General features: G+C 44.7%; 1 protein-coding gene across 1 annotated transcript in view; it reads right to left on the bottom strand.

Annotated features, from left to right (window-relative positions):
• The window catches only part of BCAS3 (BCAS3 microtubule associated cell migration factor), a 416,672-nt gene that overhangs the window by 337,790 nt on the left and 62,434 nt on the right, over positions 1–16,448 (bottom strand). Inside the window, 2 exon segments of the mRNA XM_042442606.1 lie at positions 6,998–7,074; positions 10,869–10,976. Coding sequence (XP_042298540.1) covers positions 6,998–7,074; positions 10,869–10,976 — 185 coding nt within the window.

Raw genomic sequence — 16,448 nt, 5'->3', positions numbered from 1 at the left:
ACATAAAAAGACACTCTGCACACAAAGCACACAACTATATTAAAACATCAAAGGTCTGCCCACAAGAACCTCCCGTCTGCTAGATACTCTGACCAAAACGGGAAGAGAGACAAACAGAGGTGTAGAACGGGAACAGAATAAATAAAGGATAGGAGGGAATGCTTTGTTGCAAGACACTGTTTATTACCAGAAGATGACAAACAAACCATCGAGTCCTTTCAACTAATATTTTGTTTATTCCCAAAGAAAGGAAGAAAGGATAAATTAAACTTTGTTTATAAAGGGTATGAAGTAATATAGCTTGCAAATGTGTTTACACATTCCCTTTGGAGATGAAGAGCCCTATAGAAATGCCATCCCTCTCCCAGCCTGGAGCATCTTCCATTGTTCTGGAGACTTCCTCCCATTTACATCCGCCCTTGACCTCCCTCTTGAAGGACGCCAACCAAGACCTTGCCAACATGAGAAGACAAAGCCCTGGTGCAGTTTGGCAAGGCCTTATGAGAAACATATGAACTGGCTTCTAACCAGTCTGCTCTCTAGCGCTGCATTAGGGACAAGCATGATCTGAAGCAGAGAAGGGACTTTCCAAGCCCTGCTGCCTGGGATGCCTTCAAAGTCCGACGCCAGGGACTGAGCTTGGCAAAGCAGCGTCTTGTGTAGGGGTTCGGGGTTCATCCAGAAGAGGGAAAAGTCCCTGGAAGCATCCAAAATGGAGGAACATCCTGACAGTAAGGGCTGTTTGACAGTGGAACACACTTCCTTGGAATGTAGTGGAGTCTCCCTCCTTGGAGGTCTTCAAACGGAGGCTGGATGGCCATCTGTCGAGGATGCTTTGATCTGGATTTCCTGCATGGCAGGATGGGGTTGGACTGGATGGCCCTTGCGGTCTCTTTCAGCTCTATGATTCTATCCCAGGTTTCACTTATTCGTTCTTTGCGTTGCACTCTTTATTCCTTCGATCTCCTTTGAATATAAACTTGGTGCAATGACAATACATGTTAACAATAATAATAAATGTTAAGGGGTTTCCGACGTATTTTTATTTTAACTAAACTGAACGCTTGTCTCGGCACTTTCTTTGGCAAACACAGGCCCAGTGGTCCGTAGTTCTAGAAGCCGTGCGAGGAGCAGACTGGATCCTGCCATGCAGACGCATCCTCCAGCTGCCTCTGACAAAGCTTTCTCAACCTCAAAATGAACAGGGCAAGTGGAGTTTAAAGTGGTTTCCTAATCAAAGGCAGCTGCATCGGGAAGCGGCAACAACACTCACCCTTGCAAGACAGGACGGGTTTTTTAAAAGTCAAAGCCATTCTGTCTCTGTGAAGGTTTTTAATTTCAAGGCAGCCAGCCAGCTTGCTTTTCGTGGAGGAAGGTTAAAAAATAATGTTGCGTCGCAACTGCTCATTTATGGAAAGACAGCAGCTACTAAAGAAGCAGATATCATCATCATCAATATATTTGCTGCGATGGCCAAAGGCGGTGACAAAAAGCTTAAAATGCACAAATCATTAAAGATAAAAAATAATAATCAGAATTACGAAGGTACAAAAGGCACTCCATAATTTAACATGCAGCAACCAAAGTATAAAAGGTAAAATAGCCTTTCAAGTTATAGGTAAATTTCTAAGGCCTGTTACAGACTGCCCAAATAAAGCTGCTTCGAGTCTCTTTGGAGGTATGCTGTTTAAATGATGCATGCATCCTAAGAATCCGGAAGCTGCACCAAAGCTGCACTCCAGTGCTTAGGAATTGAGTGTGGCTTTGGCGCGACCTCCGGACTCTTAGGACCCATGCGTCATTTAAATAGCATACCTCCAAAGAGACCCCAAGCAGCTTTATTTTGGCAGTCTGTAACAGGCCAAAGTTACCAATGTGATCTCAATTTAACCCTTTAAGCAAGGTGTATATTAAATCTCTGGATGCAAAGTATGCACTGATGGCAATTCAAGGTAAAGTGTTAAACTCAAAGCCAGGGTTCGCAACTTGTTGGAAAAGATGAATCAGACAGAGGCAAAAATATACTTATGAGACTTAATATCACGTCCATCTGGGGCGAGGACAAGGGCCATCTGCAGAATGGACACTAGTCCTGCATTAATAAATAATGGCTTTATATCCTTTGACATATCAAGAGCAGAATCATCACTTTAAATATAGAACAGAGTAATCACCCCGGCTAAATTCCTCGAGAAAACAGCCTCTCTTTGGGGACTCAGCAATACAACGTCAATAGAAACTTGGTGCCAGATAATGGCTTGGGTCATCGTCCTTTCTCCCTGGAGATTAAAAACGCATCAATGCGAGGTTGGCGAGAGTTGTACAAAGTGGGCCATCACCTGTTACTGGACACAAAGATTTCATTGCGTGGCCATATCTGTATCGCTTGCATCTTCCGAAAGGAAGGAGCCATTCTGTCATCTTAAGGGGGCACAAATAGTTATTGAAAAACTCGGGTGCCAACATGGCAGTAAATGGGGGAGCCCCCAGCAGCAATATTTCTCTCTCTTCCTTTTCCTCCTACCCATTATGTTATACAATGGAAAGGAGAGGCTGCGAAGGGCTATTCGAGGAAGAGGTAAGAATCAAAATATTTTCTGTATACGAAGAGAGTGTCTGTCCATTAACAGCAAGCAACTGAGAACCTGGTGCAAAACATTAAGGCATTGGACATCTAGTCTGGTTTGGTGCCCATTCCATCCAAGAACAATAGTTAGAACATTCTTCATGCATAGATGGTTAAAGGGTTTAGTCCTTGGCATCTCTAGGTAAGGATGGGAAGACTTCTACCAGAAACTCTAGAAAGCTGCTGGGTCGATTATACTGACCTAGATGGACCAACAAGGCAGTTTCCGATGCCGCTTCCTAAGCCATGGCTGATATGGCGCTGATCGCGTTAGAGCACCTCATCCAATTAAGCAGGAAAAAGAGCCTGAATAATTCCCGCTGTATTCATTTTCAATAAAGAATGCATTTTTAAAAAGCTTGCTCAAATCCTAAGCACCCACTCGGCTTAAACAGAGAACATGATCATTTCATGAGAATCTCATGTTAAAGTCAAATCTATTGCAAGCTGATTATAAAACTGAGGCACTGGTTTTTAATTTCAGTGCTGGGTGTTGTTCAAGGATTGTCCTCCCTGATGAGTCCAGGGAGATGCGGTTTACCATTTACATACATATATATATACACACACACACACACACACACACACAAACATACATGGCCATAATGTGTTGGACTACAACTCAGGAGATCAGAGTCACACTTCCTCGGAGTGTAGTGGAGTCTCCCTCCTTGGAGGTCTTCAAACGGAGGTTGGATGGCCATCTCTCAGGGATGCTTTGATCTGGATTTCCTGCATGGCAGAATGGGGTTGGACTGGATGGCCCTTGCGGTCTCTTCCAATTCTATGATTCTATGATTCCCTGCTTGGCCATGAAACCCATCTTGGGCATGTGATATGCTCTCAGCCTCAGTGGAAGGCAATGGTAAACCTCCTCTGAAAAAATCTTGCTAAGAAAACCCCAGGATAGGTTCACCTTAGGGTTGCTATAGGTCAGAAACCACCTGAATGCTGGTATTGCAGCCACAAGGTTGTGAATTCGATCCCAGGGCTCTAAGGTTGACTCAGCCTTCCATCCTCTCTTAGGTTGGTAAAATGAGTACCCAGCTTGTTGGGAGCAATTGGCGTATAGGTCGCAAATCACATAGAGAGTGCAGAGTTCACTGATAAGCAGTACAGAAATGTAACTGCTCTTGCTATTGACGTCACACAAAAACAACATACAGTGCGGGCGTGCCATACGCGGCCTTGAGCATACGCGCTCAAGCCGCGGGGCGCACAGGGCGGCGCATCCCATTCAATTGAATGGGCGCGCATGCCCGTTGCGCCCCGCGCGCTCCCACACCGCCGCGCACGAGCCCCATTGTTTCCAATGGGGCTCAAGCATAGGCGGAATTCGCCTTACACGGCGGGATCCAAAACGGATCCCCCGCATAAGGCAAGGACGGACTGTAATGCCAAAGGCAAATTTAGGGGTGGTTTAACTTGACCTCCCACAATTTCTCATTCCTGCCTTCCTTCCCCTCAGTCGTCTTTCCTCTCTCATCTTCTTCTGTCCCAACGGAAAGTGACCACTGGCATTTCCAGGGACCTATCTTCTTCCCTTAATGCTCCCAAGAGGGTGAAAATACTGGTATGTTCATGCCCAAGACCCTTGCTTTATGTAATGTATAAGGAGCTATGTTTTAATCTATAAAAAAGACTTCTAATCAATTGATGGAGTTTACTGATGAAGAACCGCCACAAAATGGATGGATAGATTGCTAGATAGATGGATGGATGGATGGATGGATGGACGGACCGACAGACAGACAGATGGACCGACGGACGGACCAACCGAGAATAAGATAGGAAGATAGTTAAGTCAGTAGGTAGACAGGTAGAATAATAGATAGAACACACAGGAGCGCATGGGAGATTGCATCAACTGTTATGTTGGAAAAAGGAGAGTTAACAAATGGATGGGGAGGGCCAGCTCCAAGTGAAAAAGTTAGTAAGATAGCCTTTTAAAATTTGAGGATTTTATCTCCCTACAAAATGTGTGGGTTGGGAAAGAAGCTGACCCATACAGCTCTGATTTCACAACTTTGATTTGGGAGGTGAAGCGGGGGAGATTACCAACAGCCGTGGAGGAATCAGGCAGTGCCTTCAAAACGGATGCTGGCCCATGCCAGGTTGTTTCAAGCTAAGGACAAAGCAGAGTCCTCCTTGCTTAGCATGCGAGGGCCGTAACGCAGGGAGAAACTGACACCTATTGGCAACTTTAAGATTGCTCCAGAAAGCGCTCCTATTTTGTTTCCCCCCTCTTCAAAGCAAAGCTGCTGCTTCCAGTTTTGAAGTTGCAAAATGTTGTAATACTTACACCGAGTAAATTCAAGGCATCCTGCCCCCCTCCCTCTCCATTTAATTTTAAGCATACTTGGCTACAGCTTTCCTTTTAAGGACAAAAGCTCATTCTAGCATGAGCTTCGGCTCAAGCATCCTCAATGGTGGGAGAGGGAGAACCAGTAAACACATATATAGATCAAGGACCAGCCTAGTTCGTTCGCTTCAAAAAGGTCAGAAGAGTTTACATTTAACATCTGGGGCGAAAGGCAGGCTTCTGCTTACAAGGGAAAAGCTGGTACTTCTGGCAGGGTATACTTCCCTCTCCCTTTTCATTTGAATCGGGGCCCTTGCATCTTCACGCGGAAGGAGACGCAGAGCATGCCTTCGTGGAAGTCAACCGGCGTGCATATGCTTAGAGATGTATAAACACATCTGCTTTTCCATGGGAGCCATCATAGGCACTCCAAGCATAAAATGTAAGCGGCAACATCTTTCCAAAATGTTGATACCTGAGGTACAGTTGCTGTTAAAGAGTTTCCGCACCGAGAGGACGGGGAAAAATGTGGGTTCATTGAAATCTTGCTTTGTAGTGGAAAACTTCCCTGAGGAGTTCTATGCAGGGAAGTAATAGGGCTAGTGGAGAAACACTAGGTTGCTCCAACCCCATCCAACCAGCCCAGTTTGTTTCCTTGCTGAGTGGAAATGCAGGATAGAAACCCAGTGGACCATTGGATCCGTCCTCCATCATCCCAGTTGCAAGAAGGCAATGTTGTTTCCCTCTAAGAACCTAAATTTAAATGCAAGTTGCAAAGTGGCAGAGAAGGTTGCCATAAGTCAAGAAAGACTTGAAGGCACACAACAATGATCGGTGATGAAATTGACACCCCATAGCTGACTACTTAGGGCAGTGATGGTGACCCTTTTAGAGGCCAAGTGCCCAAATTGCAACCCAAAACCCACTTATTTATTGCAAAGTGCTATATCCCTCTGGCTTTCTAGTTACAAACTCTGTGCTGGGGCGACGTCACATGTGCCCACAGAGAGGGCTCTGAATGCCACCTCTGGCACGCGTACCATAGGTTCACCATCACTGACTTAGGGGTTGACAAAAGACAGATGTCATCTCCTGGAAGATCTGAATGATATGCAGTGTGTGTTGGCATGGGTTTCCGACTTATAACTATCCAACAAGAGAAACAGCTAAAGAAGAACCTTTCATGCTCTGATCAATTCAAATATAGTTCCTTGAAGAGAATGCTTGGAACAAAACAAGGAGTGGGGTTATATCTAAAAGAACCTGGAGCTTGGTTTTGGGGCTAATCTCAAATAGGCTGAGTGTTTGCTCAGAAGAAGCACCTTATTCCTGTTTTGCCCCTGGATGTTGGCGTTCTAGTTAAAGTAACAACAAAGGAGGCCTTGCAAGGCTAATGTCTGCCCAGCCCATCTTAAAGGACTGTCCAAGCAAGAGCACTTTGTATTCCTTACATGGAGCAAGAGCAAGCTCATCTTACTCTTCTTGTTTCACAGTTATCTTTCTGAACTAACCCACCTCCCTAACTCAGGATTTATGGGCAATGCATTCATGGCTGATGTTATATGGTGCTGGCACAGGTAAACAGCGATTGTATTTCAGGTTTAATAATGTATTTTTGATTGAGCAAAAAGACAGTTTAGAGCCTCCATTTCAAATCTTTTCTCTGCTGCAAACAAAATGGGAAAAGGTAAGATAATGCCAATTGCTCCCAAATTTGTTTCCAACGCAGTAGTAATAACCAGTACTTGGTTTCCAGATGGGTCCCCAAACCAGGCGACGAGTCCAACAAAATTCAATTCGGAAAGGGGAGGCAAGGAAACTAAACTCCAGCAACCCTTCCAGCAAGCTTTGGAGACAGAGATGGGATGAGAAGCAAGGGCTTCCACCTTGTTTTTTAACCTCTGCATCCCTTTTTTCCTTTTGTGCCATATCTTTTTAGATGGTAACCCTGGAGGCAGTACTACCTTCTTTTCGCTGACTCTATGTAATCTGCTGGTTTTATCCCACTCAGCTGGAGTAGCTAAATGGGATGAAAATGCAATAGATAGATAGATAGATAGATAGCTTACTTGTGACAAAGAACTTCTTGGTGAAGGTGCAGCTGTCAAAGGCAGCTATTTTCTCCTGCAAGACGACCACAAGAATCCTGAAAACACAAAAATGAAAAATGACTGAAACATCAAAAAGACTGGGAGAGGATGATTAAACATTGTGGAAGACGATCGCAACCATAGCCCTGTGTTGGTTTCTTTCCTTCTCTCTCCAATATTATCAGACCAAGTTCCACACCCACAAACCACCACAAACGGTTTGGTCCAGGGATGGGGAAATGCAGAGTATAAGAAAAGTATGCTACTTGGTGAGTATCATTACACTGGAGATGTTCAATCAATGGATTGCGTCTCGCTCACATAGAAAGCATCCCTTGACAGGTTGGGCGAGACGGAGTTTGTGTGTGCGCGCCAAGGCAGTGTTTACATGGAAACAAACCATTAACATATTTTAAGAGTAAAAGAGACTTAGAGAGCTGGGTATGTTTAGCCTGGAGAAGAGATGGTTAAGAGGTGATATGAAAGCCCAGTGTATGTAGTTGAAGGTGCGTCATGTTGAGGATGGAGCAAACTTTGTTTTTTGCTGGTCCGGAGAATAGGACATCTGAGAGAGAATCATAGAGTTGGAAGGGACCGCAAGGGCCATCCAGTCCAAACCCATTCTGCCATGCAGGAACTCTCAATCAAAGCATCCCCATTGACAGGTGGCCATCCAGCCTCTGCTTAAAGACATGAAGCAATACATGCAAGTTACAGGAAAAGAGATTCCACCTAAACGTTAGGAAGAACTTTCTGACTATAAGAGCTGTTTGACAGTTGAAGATGCTTCCTTGGAGAGTGGTGGAGTCTCCTTCTTTAGAGGTCTTTAAACAGAGGCTGGATAGTCATCTGGCCCAGGTGCTTTGATTGTGAATTCCTGCATGTCAGGGGGGTTGGATTGGATGGCCCTTGAGGTCTCTTCCATCTCTATATGACTTTACGATTCTACTTTAACTGAAATCAACACTTTCATGTGGTATTTAGGTAGGACACAAACTTGTTAACAGCTACGTCCTGACTGGCAACCCGACAGGTAATGAATTTCAAGGGTCCCTTGCTGCTTTATTGAAAAACTTGGTAACACTTGTGGCAGGTGATGTGACAGTCTAAGGGTACACTTGGAGCAAGCCTTTGGAGTGGCTGAAAAGTTTGATTGTCCGCTTTTGCACATATAAAACCCAAAAGCAGCGCACCAGTGGCCACACTTCCATCAGTGTGGAAACTGGGAGGGGAGCTTGTACCTCTTGAATAAAACCTATGTTATATCTCCCGCCATTTATTGCTGTTGTCCTTTTAAGCATTCATTTCTCCCCAGCGACTCCAACGAGAAAATCCACTAAAGGCACCCAGCGTATTAATCTAAAAAAGTGTTTCATCCTGAAAAATAATCACATTGCTGTTTGTCATTGCAAATCTGCCAGGCCTAACAGCCGTGCCTTATTTGCTGATAGTGTTTTTGGTTTATTCACCCACCCCTAGATACAATGGCATTAAGAGGGAGGGCGGATGCGGAGGGGACAGGGTTTATGATGTAATAAATCACTTACAACGATTACCAGGACATGAAGTGCAAGGACACACACACACACAAATGTTTTTAAATAATCAAGGGGAGAGGAACTGGGGAGCCATTTTATAATTCGGCGACGCACCAAGCCACCAAGGGACGGGGCATAAAGGCGTCTGGGTTTTATGAGGCTCTTCTGTGATAAAGAACTCACCTGCTTCCAGCAAGAGCACACATCCCATTCATTTCTTGAAGGCTTAAATTCATATTTCATCTGGTCTTTTAAGGTTCAATAGATCAGGCCAACAGAGACAGCATGGCATAGTGGTGTTGAACTATAACACTAGAGACCAGGGTTTGATTCCCATGAAACCCATTGGGTGACTTTGGACAAGGCAAATGCTCTCATAGAATCATAGAATCATAGAATCGTAGAGTTGGAAGAGACCACTAGGGCCATCCAGTCCAACCCCATTCTGCCATGCAGGAAATCCAAATCAAAGCATCCCTGACAGATGGCCATCCAGCCTCTGTTTAAAGACCTCCAAGGAAGGAGACTCTATCACCTTCCGAGGAAGGAGTGCATTCCACTGTCAAACAGCCCTTACTGTCAGGAAGCCCTTACTGTCGAACAGCCCTTACTGTCTCAGCCTCAGGGGAAGGCAATGGCAAACCTCCTCTGAACAAATCTTGCCAAGGAAACCCCATGATAGGGTCGCCTTAGGGACCTGTCCGACAACAACATGATCAGACCAAAGGCTATCTAGTCCCATAGTGGCCAACCAAGTACTGTACAAACAGAACATGAGAGCAACAGACTTCCTTTTTCTGCCCCTTCCCTAGGAACTGAAATTCAATTGACTCACCTCCCTAAATCTGGAGTGTAGATATGTGTACGCTTGTTTTCAGATGCCCAGTGCTACGTGTCTCATGGTTTTAAATGACAGGATAGATTATGATTGAATATTAAAAGGGAGCGAAAGGGGCAATTTTCTTACAGCTTACTTCACGTAGGTCTGGCAATGCTGACATTTTTCAACTACATGTCTCATGCTCAAACAATGGATTCCAGCTCAACATTAGGAGGAACTTCCTGACAGTTAGGGCTGTTCGACAGTGGAATGCACTCCCTCGGAGGGTAATAGGGTCTCCTTCCTTGGAGGTCTTTAAACAGAGGCTGGATGGCCATCTGTCAGGGATGCTTTGATTTGGATTTCCTGCATGGCAGGGGGTTGGACTGGATGACCCTAGTGGTCTCTCCCAACTCTACGATTCTATGATTCTATGACAGCAGAAATGGCTACCCGACTGAGGTATCCTATTTCCATAGTCAACCCACTTTTTAAAGACGGGCTTTGAGGCCATTCACAGTGTCCTCCGCTCAAAATGAAAAGAAAAAGAAAATATCTGACAGAGAACTAACAAAGGATGAACAGAAAAAGTGCTATTCAAAGTGGTGGCACCTGAACCAATGCCAGTCCATGAGCCATTTGCTGCTGGTTCTTGGTGAGTTTCCAGGAATGACGAACAGTTGTAGCCAGTGGGCACAAAAATGGTACCAGTCCCTGGCAGACTTTTGGGAGGGGGACAATAGCTGATCTCTCACATTAGATAGCTTGAGAAGCACTAATGCAAAGATGATGAGAAAATGTATGGAAAAGCTAAATCACTGACCATGGTCCTGATGGACGGAGAAAATTTCAATGTGTTGCTTCAACAGGCCAAAAAGAACTGGTGGGATGGACAGGAAGTCTACACTACCAGATGGGTAGGGTTTGCATCAAAATGCAAAGCTCATCTTTAGATGTTTCTGACACAGTGCACTGGGCTACAAATTGCGTCATAACCAACCAATGCATCACAGGAGAAGCACCACAGCCTCAACTGTGGGTTATGCTGGCTGATGGTGATGGACGTTGTCACTCAACACATCTGGGAGGATGAGGAAGGATGTTTTACACTGACTGGAAGTGGATCTGTAGGGAAGCGGAAAGTAAATACCCCCTATATCTTCCTTTTAGTGGAGAATAAACTCAGAATCTTCTGCATACAAAACAGGTAGTCGGTCACTAAGCTATCTATCCAAAAGGAAGGAAGGAAAGAGCCTTATAACTATTGTCAGTAGATTTTGTTGGGTGTTGGGTGAGCAAGAACCAGCAGCGGCTTGTAATAGGGGTAGCATGTTAAGTTTGGGATTGCAACTACTCTCTTGCATCGGGCAGAGCCTTCCTCCTTGTTCTGCTGATAGAAGCAGGTCCATCAGCAGAGACGTCCCACTGGATCCTGGCCATAGCTGCACTCAAGAGGTTACTGGAACAGAAAGGTATTGATAAATAAAAGTACCTTTTGTTGCAGTGGAGATCATAAATAGGTGTTTTGAACTGCACCGATTTGACCATTTCACCGGTCCGCAAAGAATGTAGATCTACGCAACAGTAAGGAGGGCTGGTGCTGAAAGAAAACGGAGAGAGACATGAGTTTGAACACCCTATATCTGCACATATCTCATTGTCTAAAAGATGAAAGCTGTTTTTATCACTACATTTTGGGTGATTCAGTAAGTTAAAATGCATACAGACAGACGCAACTCTAGAGCTAGCTAATACATGTCAACAAATATGGAAATATAGGGCTTTAGCGGTCCATAACCAGCACTTTGTTAGGAAACAAACTGGTAGCCAGTGAAGCTTTTGCAACAATATGTCCCCTATAATGATAAGATGAGCCACTCCACCATCTATGATGAAATAGTAAATTATTTTCCCCCTTCTCATCCCTTTCTCCCTTTGTGAAATTTCTTTTCAGACAGTTAGCCTATAAGCAGGATCTGGCTTGTTCTTTTCCAGAGCCAGCATTACTGTTTAAGATGAGAGGTATGCAGTAAATGTCTGTGTCATGAGGACATCTCCATCCACACAAATGACAACCAGTGGGGAAATTCACAACACAATGACAAAGCTTCCCACATTTTGACTGGCTAGAACAGTGATGGCGAACCTATGACATGCGTGCCAGAGGTGGCACTCAAAGCCCTCTTTGTGAGCACATGTGCCGTCGCCCCAGCACAGAGTTTGCCAGAGTTTGTTACTAGAAAGCGAGAGGGACATGGCACTTCGCAATTAATAAGTGGGTTTTGGGTTGCAGTTTGGGCACTCGGCTTCTAAAAGGTTCACCATCACTGGGCTAGAACTTAATGCTGGGGATGAAAAAGAGAAGATGGGAGGCTGGCAGCTCTCCAAAAGCACCCCACAATCTCTGCAAAACCTAGTTCCGGCCCCAATGTTTTGACACATGGACACCTAAAGGATACTGGGTGGCCGAGAAGATTGAGATTTCACTGCCGAAAACACACACACACACACTATTCCGCTCTTAATGGGCCAACAGCTGAACCGCACAGCTGCTCGCAGCATCCCAGTACAAAGAACCCATGGTCATTTTAACAGACCTCCTTATTTGTTTTCACAACAACACAAAATTCATCTGCAGCGCGTGCCACTTTTATCATTTTAATATAAATAAGGCTCTCCAGCTGTCGCTCCGTTTCAAAAAGCCAGCTTTCTTTCAACGGCGAGAGCCGAGAGGCTGAAGGGAGAGCGACGGGCGCCATTTTGTAAGCCAGAAAGCACCTTTTGATCCGGCCGGTTGCTCTTGTGACACTTTTCCCCCCCCCCCTCAAAGCGAGGGCTTTTTCTAGGCTTAGCATACTGGAAATTGAGCAAAATAAGGCAGCTGTGTAAATATAGACCATTTTTAAAGGGGAAAAATAATAAAAAGGGGGTGTTTTCTCCAGTTTCGGTGCGCACGAACGGGCGAGAAAGGTGGCAAAGGCATGCGTGAGCTGCACCACAGTAAAGGCAAGAATACACAAGTGGATATTTCCCAGTATTAAAAACAATAAAAGCTCTGCGAATACCAAGAATTAAGCACTGAATCATAACCATTGAAGGGTACAAGGGGCAGTGCTATTTTAGTGTGCGCGCGCGTGTGTGCATGTGTGCATGCGTGTGTGTATGTGTGTATATATATATATATATATACATATATATATAGTGAGCCTCCTTGGGTCCCAACTTGGTTCAAGAACACAGAAATGGCAAAAGGCATCAAGATTCATGTGTAATTTAAGCAAAACCATCCTCATCATTCTGGCCTGCTTCAGATAGGAAACTAGTTGTAACCTTCCCCAAACAGTCCAATAGTTGGGGGAATCCAAGTGTTACTCTACAGGGTAAATCCATTGAAACAATGGGAATTTATTAAATCCTCCCTTATGCAAACTTCACTTATAGATATGTAGAGATCATAGTTATGTGTGTATGTATGTATTCAGTAATAGGCCTACTCAAGTGAGATACCAACACTTGGATTTAGGCCAGTGGTTCCCAAACTCTGGTCCTCCAGGTGTTTTGGACTTCATCTCCCAGAAGCCTCAGCCCTCTTAGCTAATGGTCTGGGATTCTGGGAGTTGAAGTCCAAAACCCCTGGAGGACCAGAGTTTGGGAACCACTGATTTAGGCCAATTAGTACTGCTCTTGTTATATTCTCCATGATGCACAGCCACTAGCCTCTGCTGTTGTTATGTGTCTTCAAGTCATTTCCACTTATGGTGACCCTATGGCGAACCTATCGTGGGGTTTTCTTGGCTAGATTTGTTCAGAGGAGTTTTGCCATTGGCTTCCCCTGAGGCTGAGAGAGTGTGACTTGCCCCAGTCAGCCAGTGGGTTTCCATGGCTGAACTGGGTATCGAACCCCGGTCTCCAGAGTCCTAGTCCAACACTCAAACCACGCTTTCACATTCCTCCACACTACCCAAGACCTGGGCGCGCCTTTTCTCAGGCAAGAGTGTGGTTCATACGGAAAGCACGCCATAAATACAGTTCAAGCTGGGAGTCAGACCCATAAATCCAAGATCATCCATAATATTTAAAATTGCAGGGTATAAAACCTGACATGTGGTATGTAGGCAATCCAAGACATCCTGTTCTTGAGATGCACGAAACAGGGTGTACTCTCCTTCCACACCAACAAGAAAGCTGAAATTCGTAACACACACACACATACACATGCCCCAAACTTTAGCTGTGCGCAATTCTCCTCTTGAGTTCGGAAATGGAGGACCCCATAAAAAGTCCATTCCAAAGTGAGGAGTGGGCTGGCTTTAACCCGCTGCAGATATTTGGATTCTCAATGGGTTGCATGCCTGTAAATTCCATTGAAAAAGGGAATTTCAAATAGACCTTTTTGGGAAGCACTGTGAATTTTAGGTGCAGGAGGTTCCAAATTGGTTTAGGGTTTCAGATACAAAAGGTTAAAGCCACTACTCTACTGCTCTCTCTCTCTCTCTCATTCTGAACCATGGTCGCGTATATTGGCAAAACCAGCTTGCACCCAAGGCCAGAACCATGCAGCTAAAGGGTATTTCATTTTGGTTGATCTGGGTCTACTCCTTGGATGACCACAAAGCAAAAAACAACAACAATGAACAGTAATATATACGCATCGCTCCACATTCACTGGGGTTAGGGGCACAGGACCCCCACGGATGTAGAAAATCCTCAAATAACAAAACTACTGTGTTTTTACCTAAGAGAACACCTCTCTAGGAATCTCTAGGTCCTCCAGCGCAACTCTGTGGTCAACATCTGCCAGACATTGACCATAGAGTTGTGCTGGAGTAGCTACAAAGGCCTAGTGGAGTGTTCTCTTTAGGAATCTCTAGGTCCTCCAGCGCAATTCTGTGGTCCACATCTGCCAGACGTTGACCATAGAGTTGTGCTGGAGGAGCTACAAATGCCTAGTGGAGTGTTCTCTCTAGGTCCTTCAGTGCAACCTTTGGTTAAAGTTGACCACTGAGTTGCGCTGGAGCAGCTAGATATTCCTAGAGAGAACGTAATAATAAAATCTGTGAATAATGAAAACCACAAAAGTCAAAGCCGCAAAAGTAGAGGGATGAGTGTACTAGTCCTATGTGCAGCGATAATGTGTAGTGTGGTGCATGGTCTGGGGGCATTACATAGAGATCATACCCTCCAAAATTTCACAGATGAATGCCCAACCAATTTGTTTAAAATAACCTATCACAAAGATAACATTGAGCCTGAACAGACAGGCCAAAATAAAGCTGCTTCAGGTCACTTTGGAGGCATGCTGTTTAAATGCTGAATGCGTCCTAAGAGGCCAGAAGCCATGCTAAAGCCACACTCCAGTGCTCAGGACTGGAGCACAGCTTTGGCTCAGCTCCTGGCCTCTTAGGATGCATGTGTCATTTAAACAGCATACTTCCAAAGTGACCCGAAGCGGCTTTATTTTGGCCTGTCTGTTCGGGCCCATTATAAGTTGTATTTGTGTATGTGGTGGCCACCTTGCGCAACTGCCAACGCATTCTACAATTCACAGAGGAGTCTATTACAACTAAGGCCTGTTCCAGACTGCCAAAATAAAGCTGCTTCGGGTCTCTTTGGAGGCATGCTATTTAAATGATGCATGCATCCTAAGAATCCGGAAGCTGCACCAAAGCTGCGCTCCAGTGCTTAGGAATGGAGTGTGGCTTTGGCGCAACCTCCGGACTCTTAGGACCCATGCATCATTTAAATAACATACCTCCAAAGAGACATGAAGCAGCTTTATTTTGGCAGTCTGTAACAGGCCTAAGTTGTTGTGGAAAGAGTATTTTATAGGCAGAAGCTTTAAACACTCAATCATCCTGCCAACTTCTTTCTTTCAGTTCGTCTCAAAGGTGCTACAAGATCTCTCTACATACCGAATCTCTGCCCATGTTACCATGCATCTCTCTTTGTCTAGTTTTCACCTTCAGTTAAAACCCTACATCCTAAACTGTTCTGTCCCAGCCATGCATCTTTCGCCGCAAAAACAGAATTCAAAAACCATTATGCTGCAGTCACCCAGGAGGGATCTATATTAACCTTCTGGGTCTTCTGAGTGCATTTCTCAAATGTTCTCCTTGACCAGAAATAATGCTCTTTAATATATATATATATGGTGAAGTCCTGCAAAAGATGCAGTTTTTTATTGTGTCGAGTTGATTTGCAGTTCATGCGCCTTGGCAGACGGCACAAGAGCCAGGCCGGCTGGATCCCTTAACATCTCTTAAGTGGCTTTGCAGAATTGCTGCGCTTCGCCTTCTGTGCTTGCTTGGTCAAAGCTTGGCTGCCGACAGGACTCCTTCAGGAGGAGCTGGAGCCAGGCTTTAGTGCGGCAAACTTTTCAGCAACCCCATAACTTTCTGTTCAAAATCTGCGGCAGCGTGCGGTTACCCGGCTCTTAATGTTCAGAACACAGCCTTGTTTGTTCGGGGTTCATTGTTTGGATCTCATTTCCAATGTTAAGTAGAGGTTTCTTCCAGGGTTCTTCACTCTGGGATGGTGGCAAAGTTTTTGTTTAAGGGTGGATTATGGTGTTTGGTCCAATTGGCTGGCACTAAGTTACAATGAGTTGGAAGTTTTGCTTTCACCGTACAGGGATCTTTGTAAAGGAAACAATCACTGTGTCCTATTCCATGCTCAGCTGCAGATCCACTGTCAAAAGTATTCAACAGCCTTGATCTTGGCATCTTCCTACCCCTAGTAATGATGTTTTTTAAACTTTTTATATTGTGATGCTTTACCTGTATTTTGTTGTTTCTTGTCTTGTAAGCCGCCTTGATCATGCAATTGGAAAGGCGGGATATAAATAAAAATTATTATTATTATTATTATTATTATTATTATTATTATTATTATTATTATTATTATCTTGAACCCGATCAAATTCCCTCTTTAGCACATGTCGGCTCCTTGCACATTGGAGAAGCTGGAACATGCCATTTCATGTTGTATTTTCTTCTGTGGCTCCTGTCTAACATACAGCGGGGGCTTTGGTATCTGTTAGGGTTTGGATCCAGGAAACCCAAAGCCTGTGGGT

The sequence above is a fragment of the Sceloporus undulatus genome, chromosome 11 (assembly GCF_019175285.1).
Source record: "Sceloporus undulatus isolate JIND9_A2432 ecotype Alabama chromosome 11, SceUnd_v1.1, whole genome shotgun sequence".
Taxonomy (NCBI): Eukaryota; Metazoa; Chordata; class Lepidosauria; order Squamata; family Phrynosomatidae; genus Sceloporus; species Sceloporus undulatus.
This window is presented reverse-complemented; position numbering and strand designations above follow the sequence as displayed.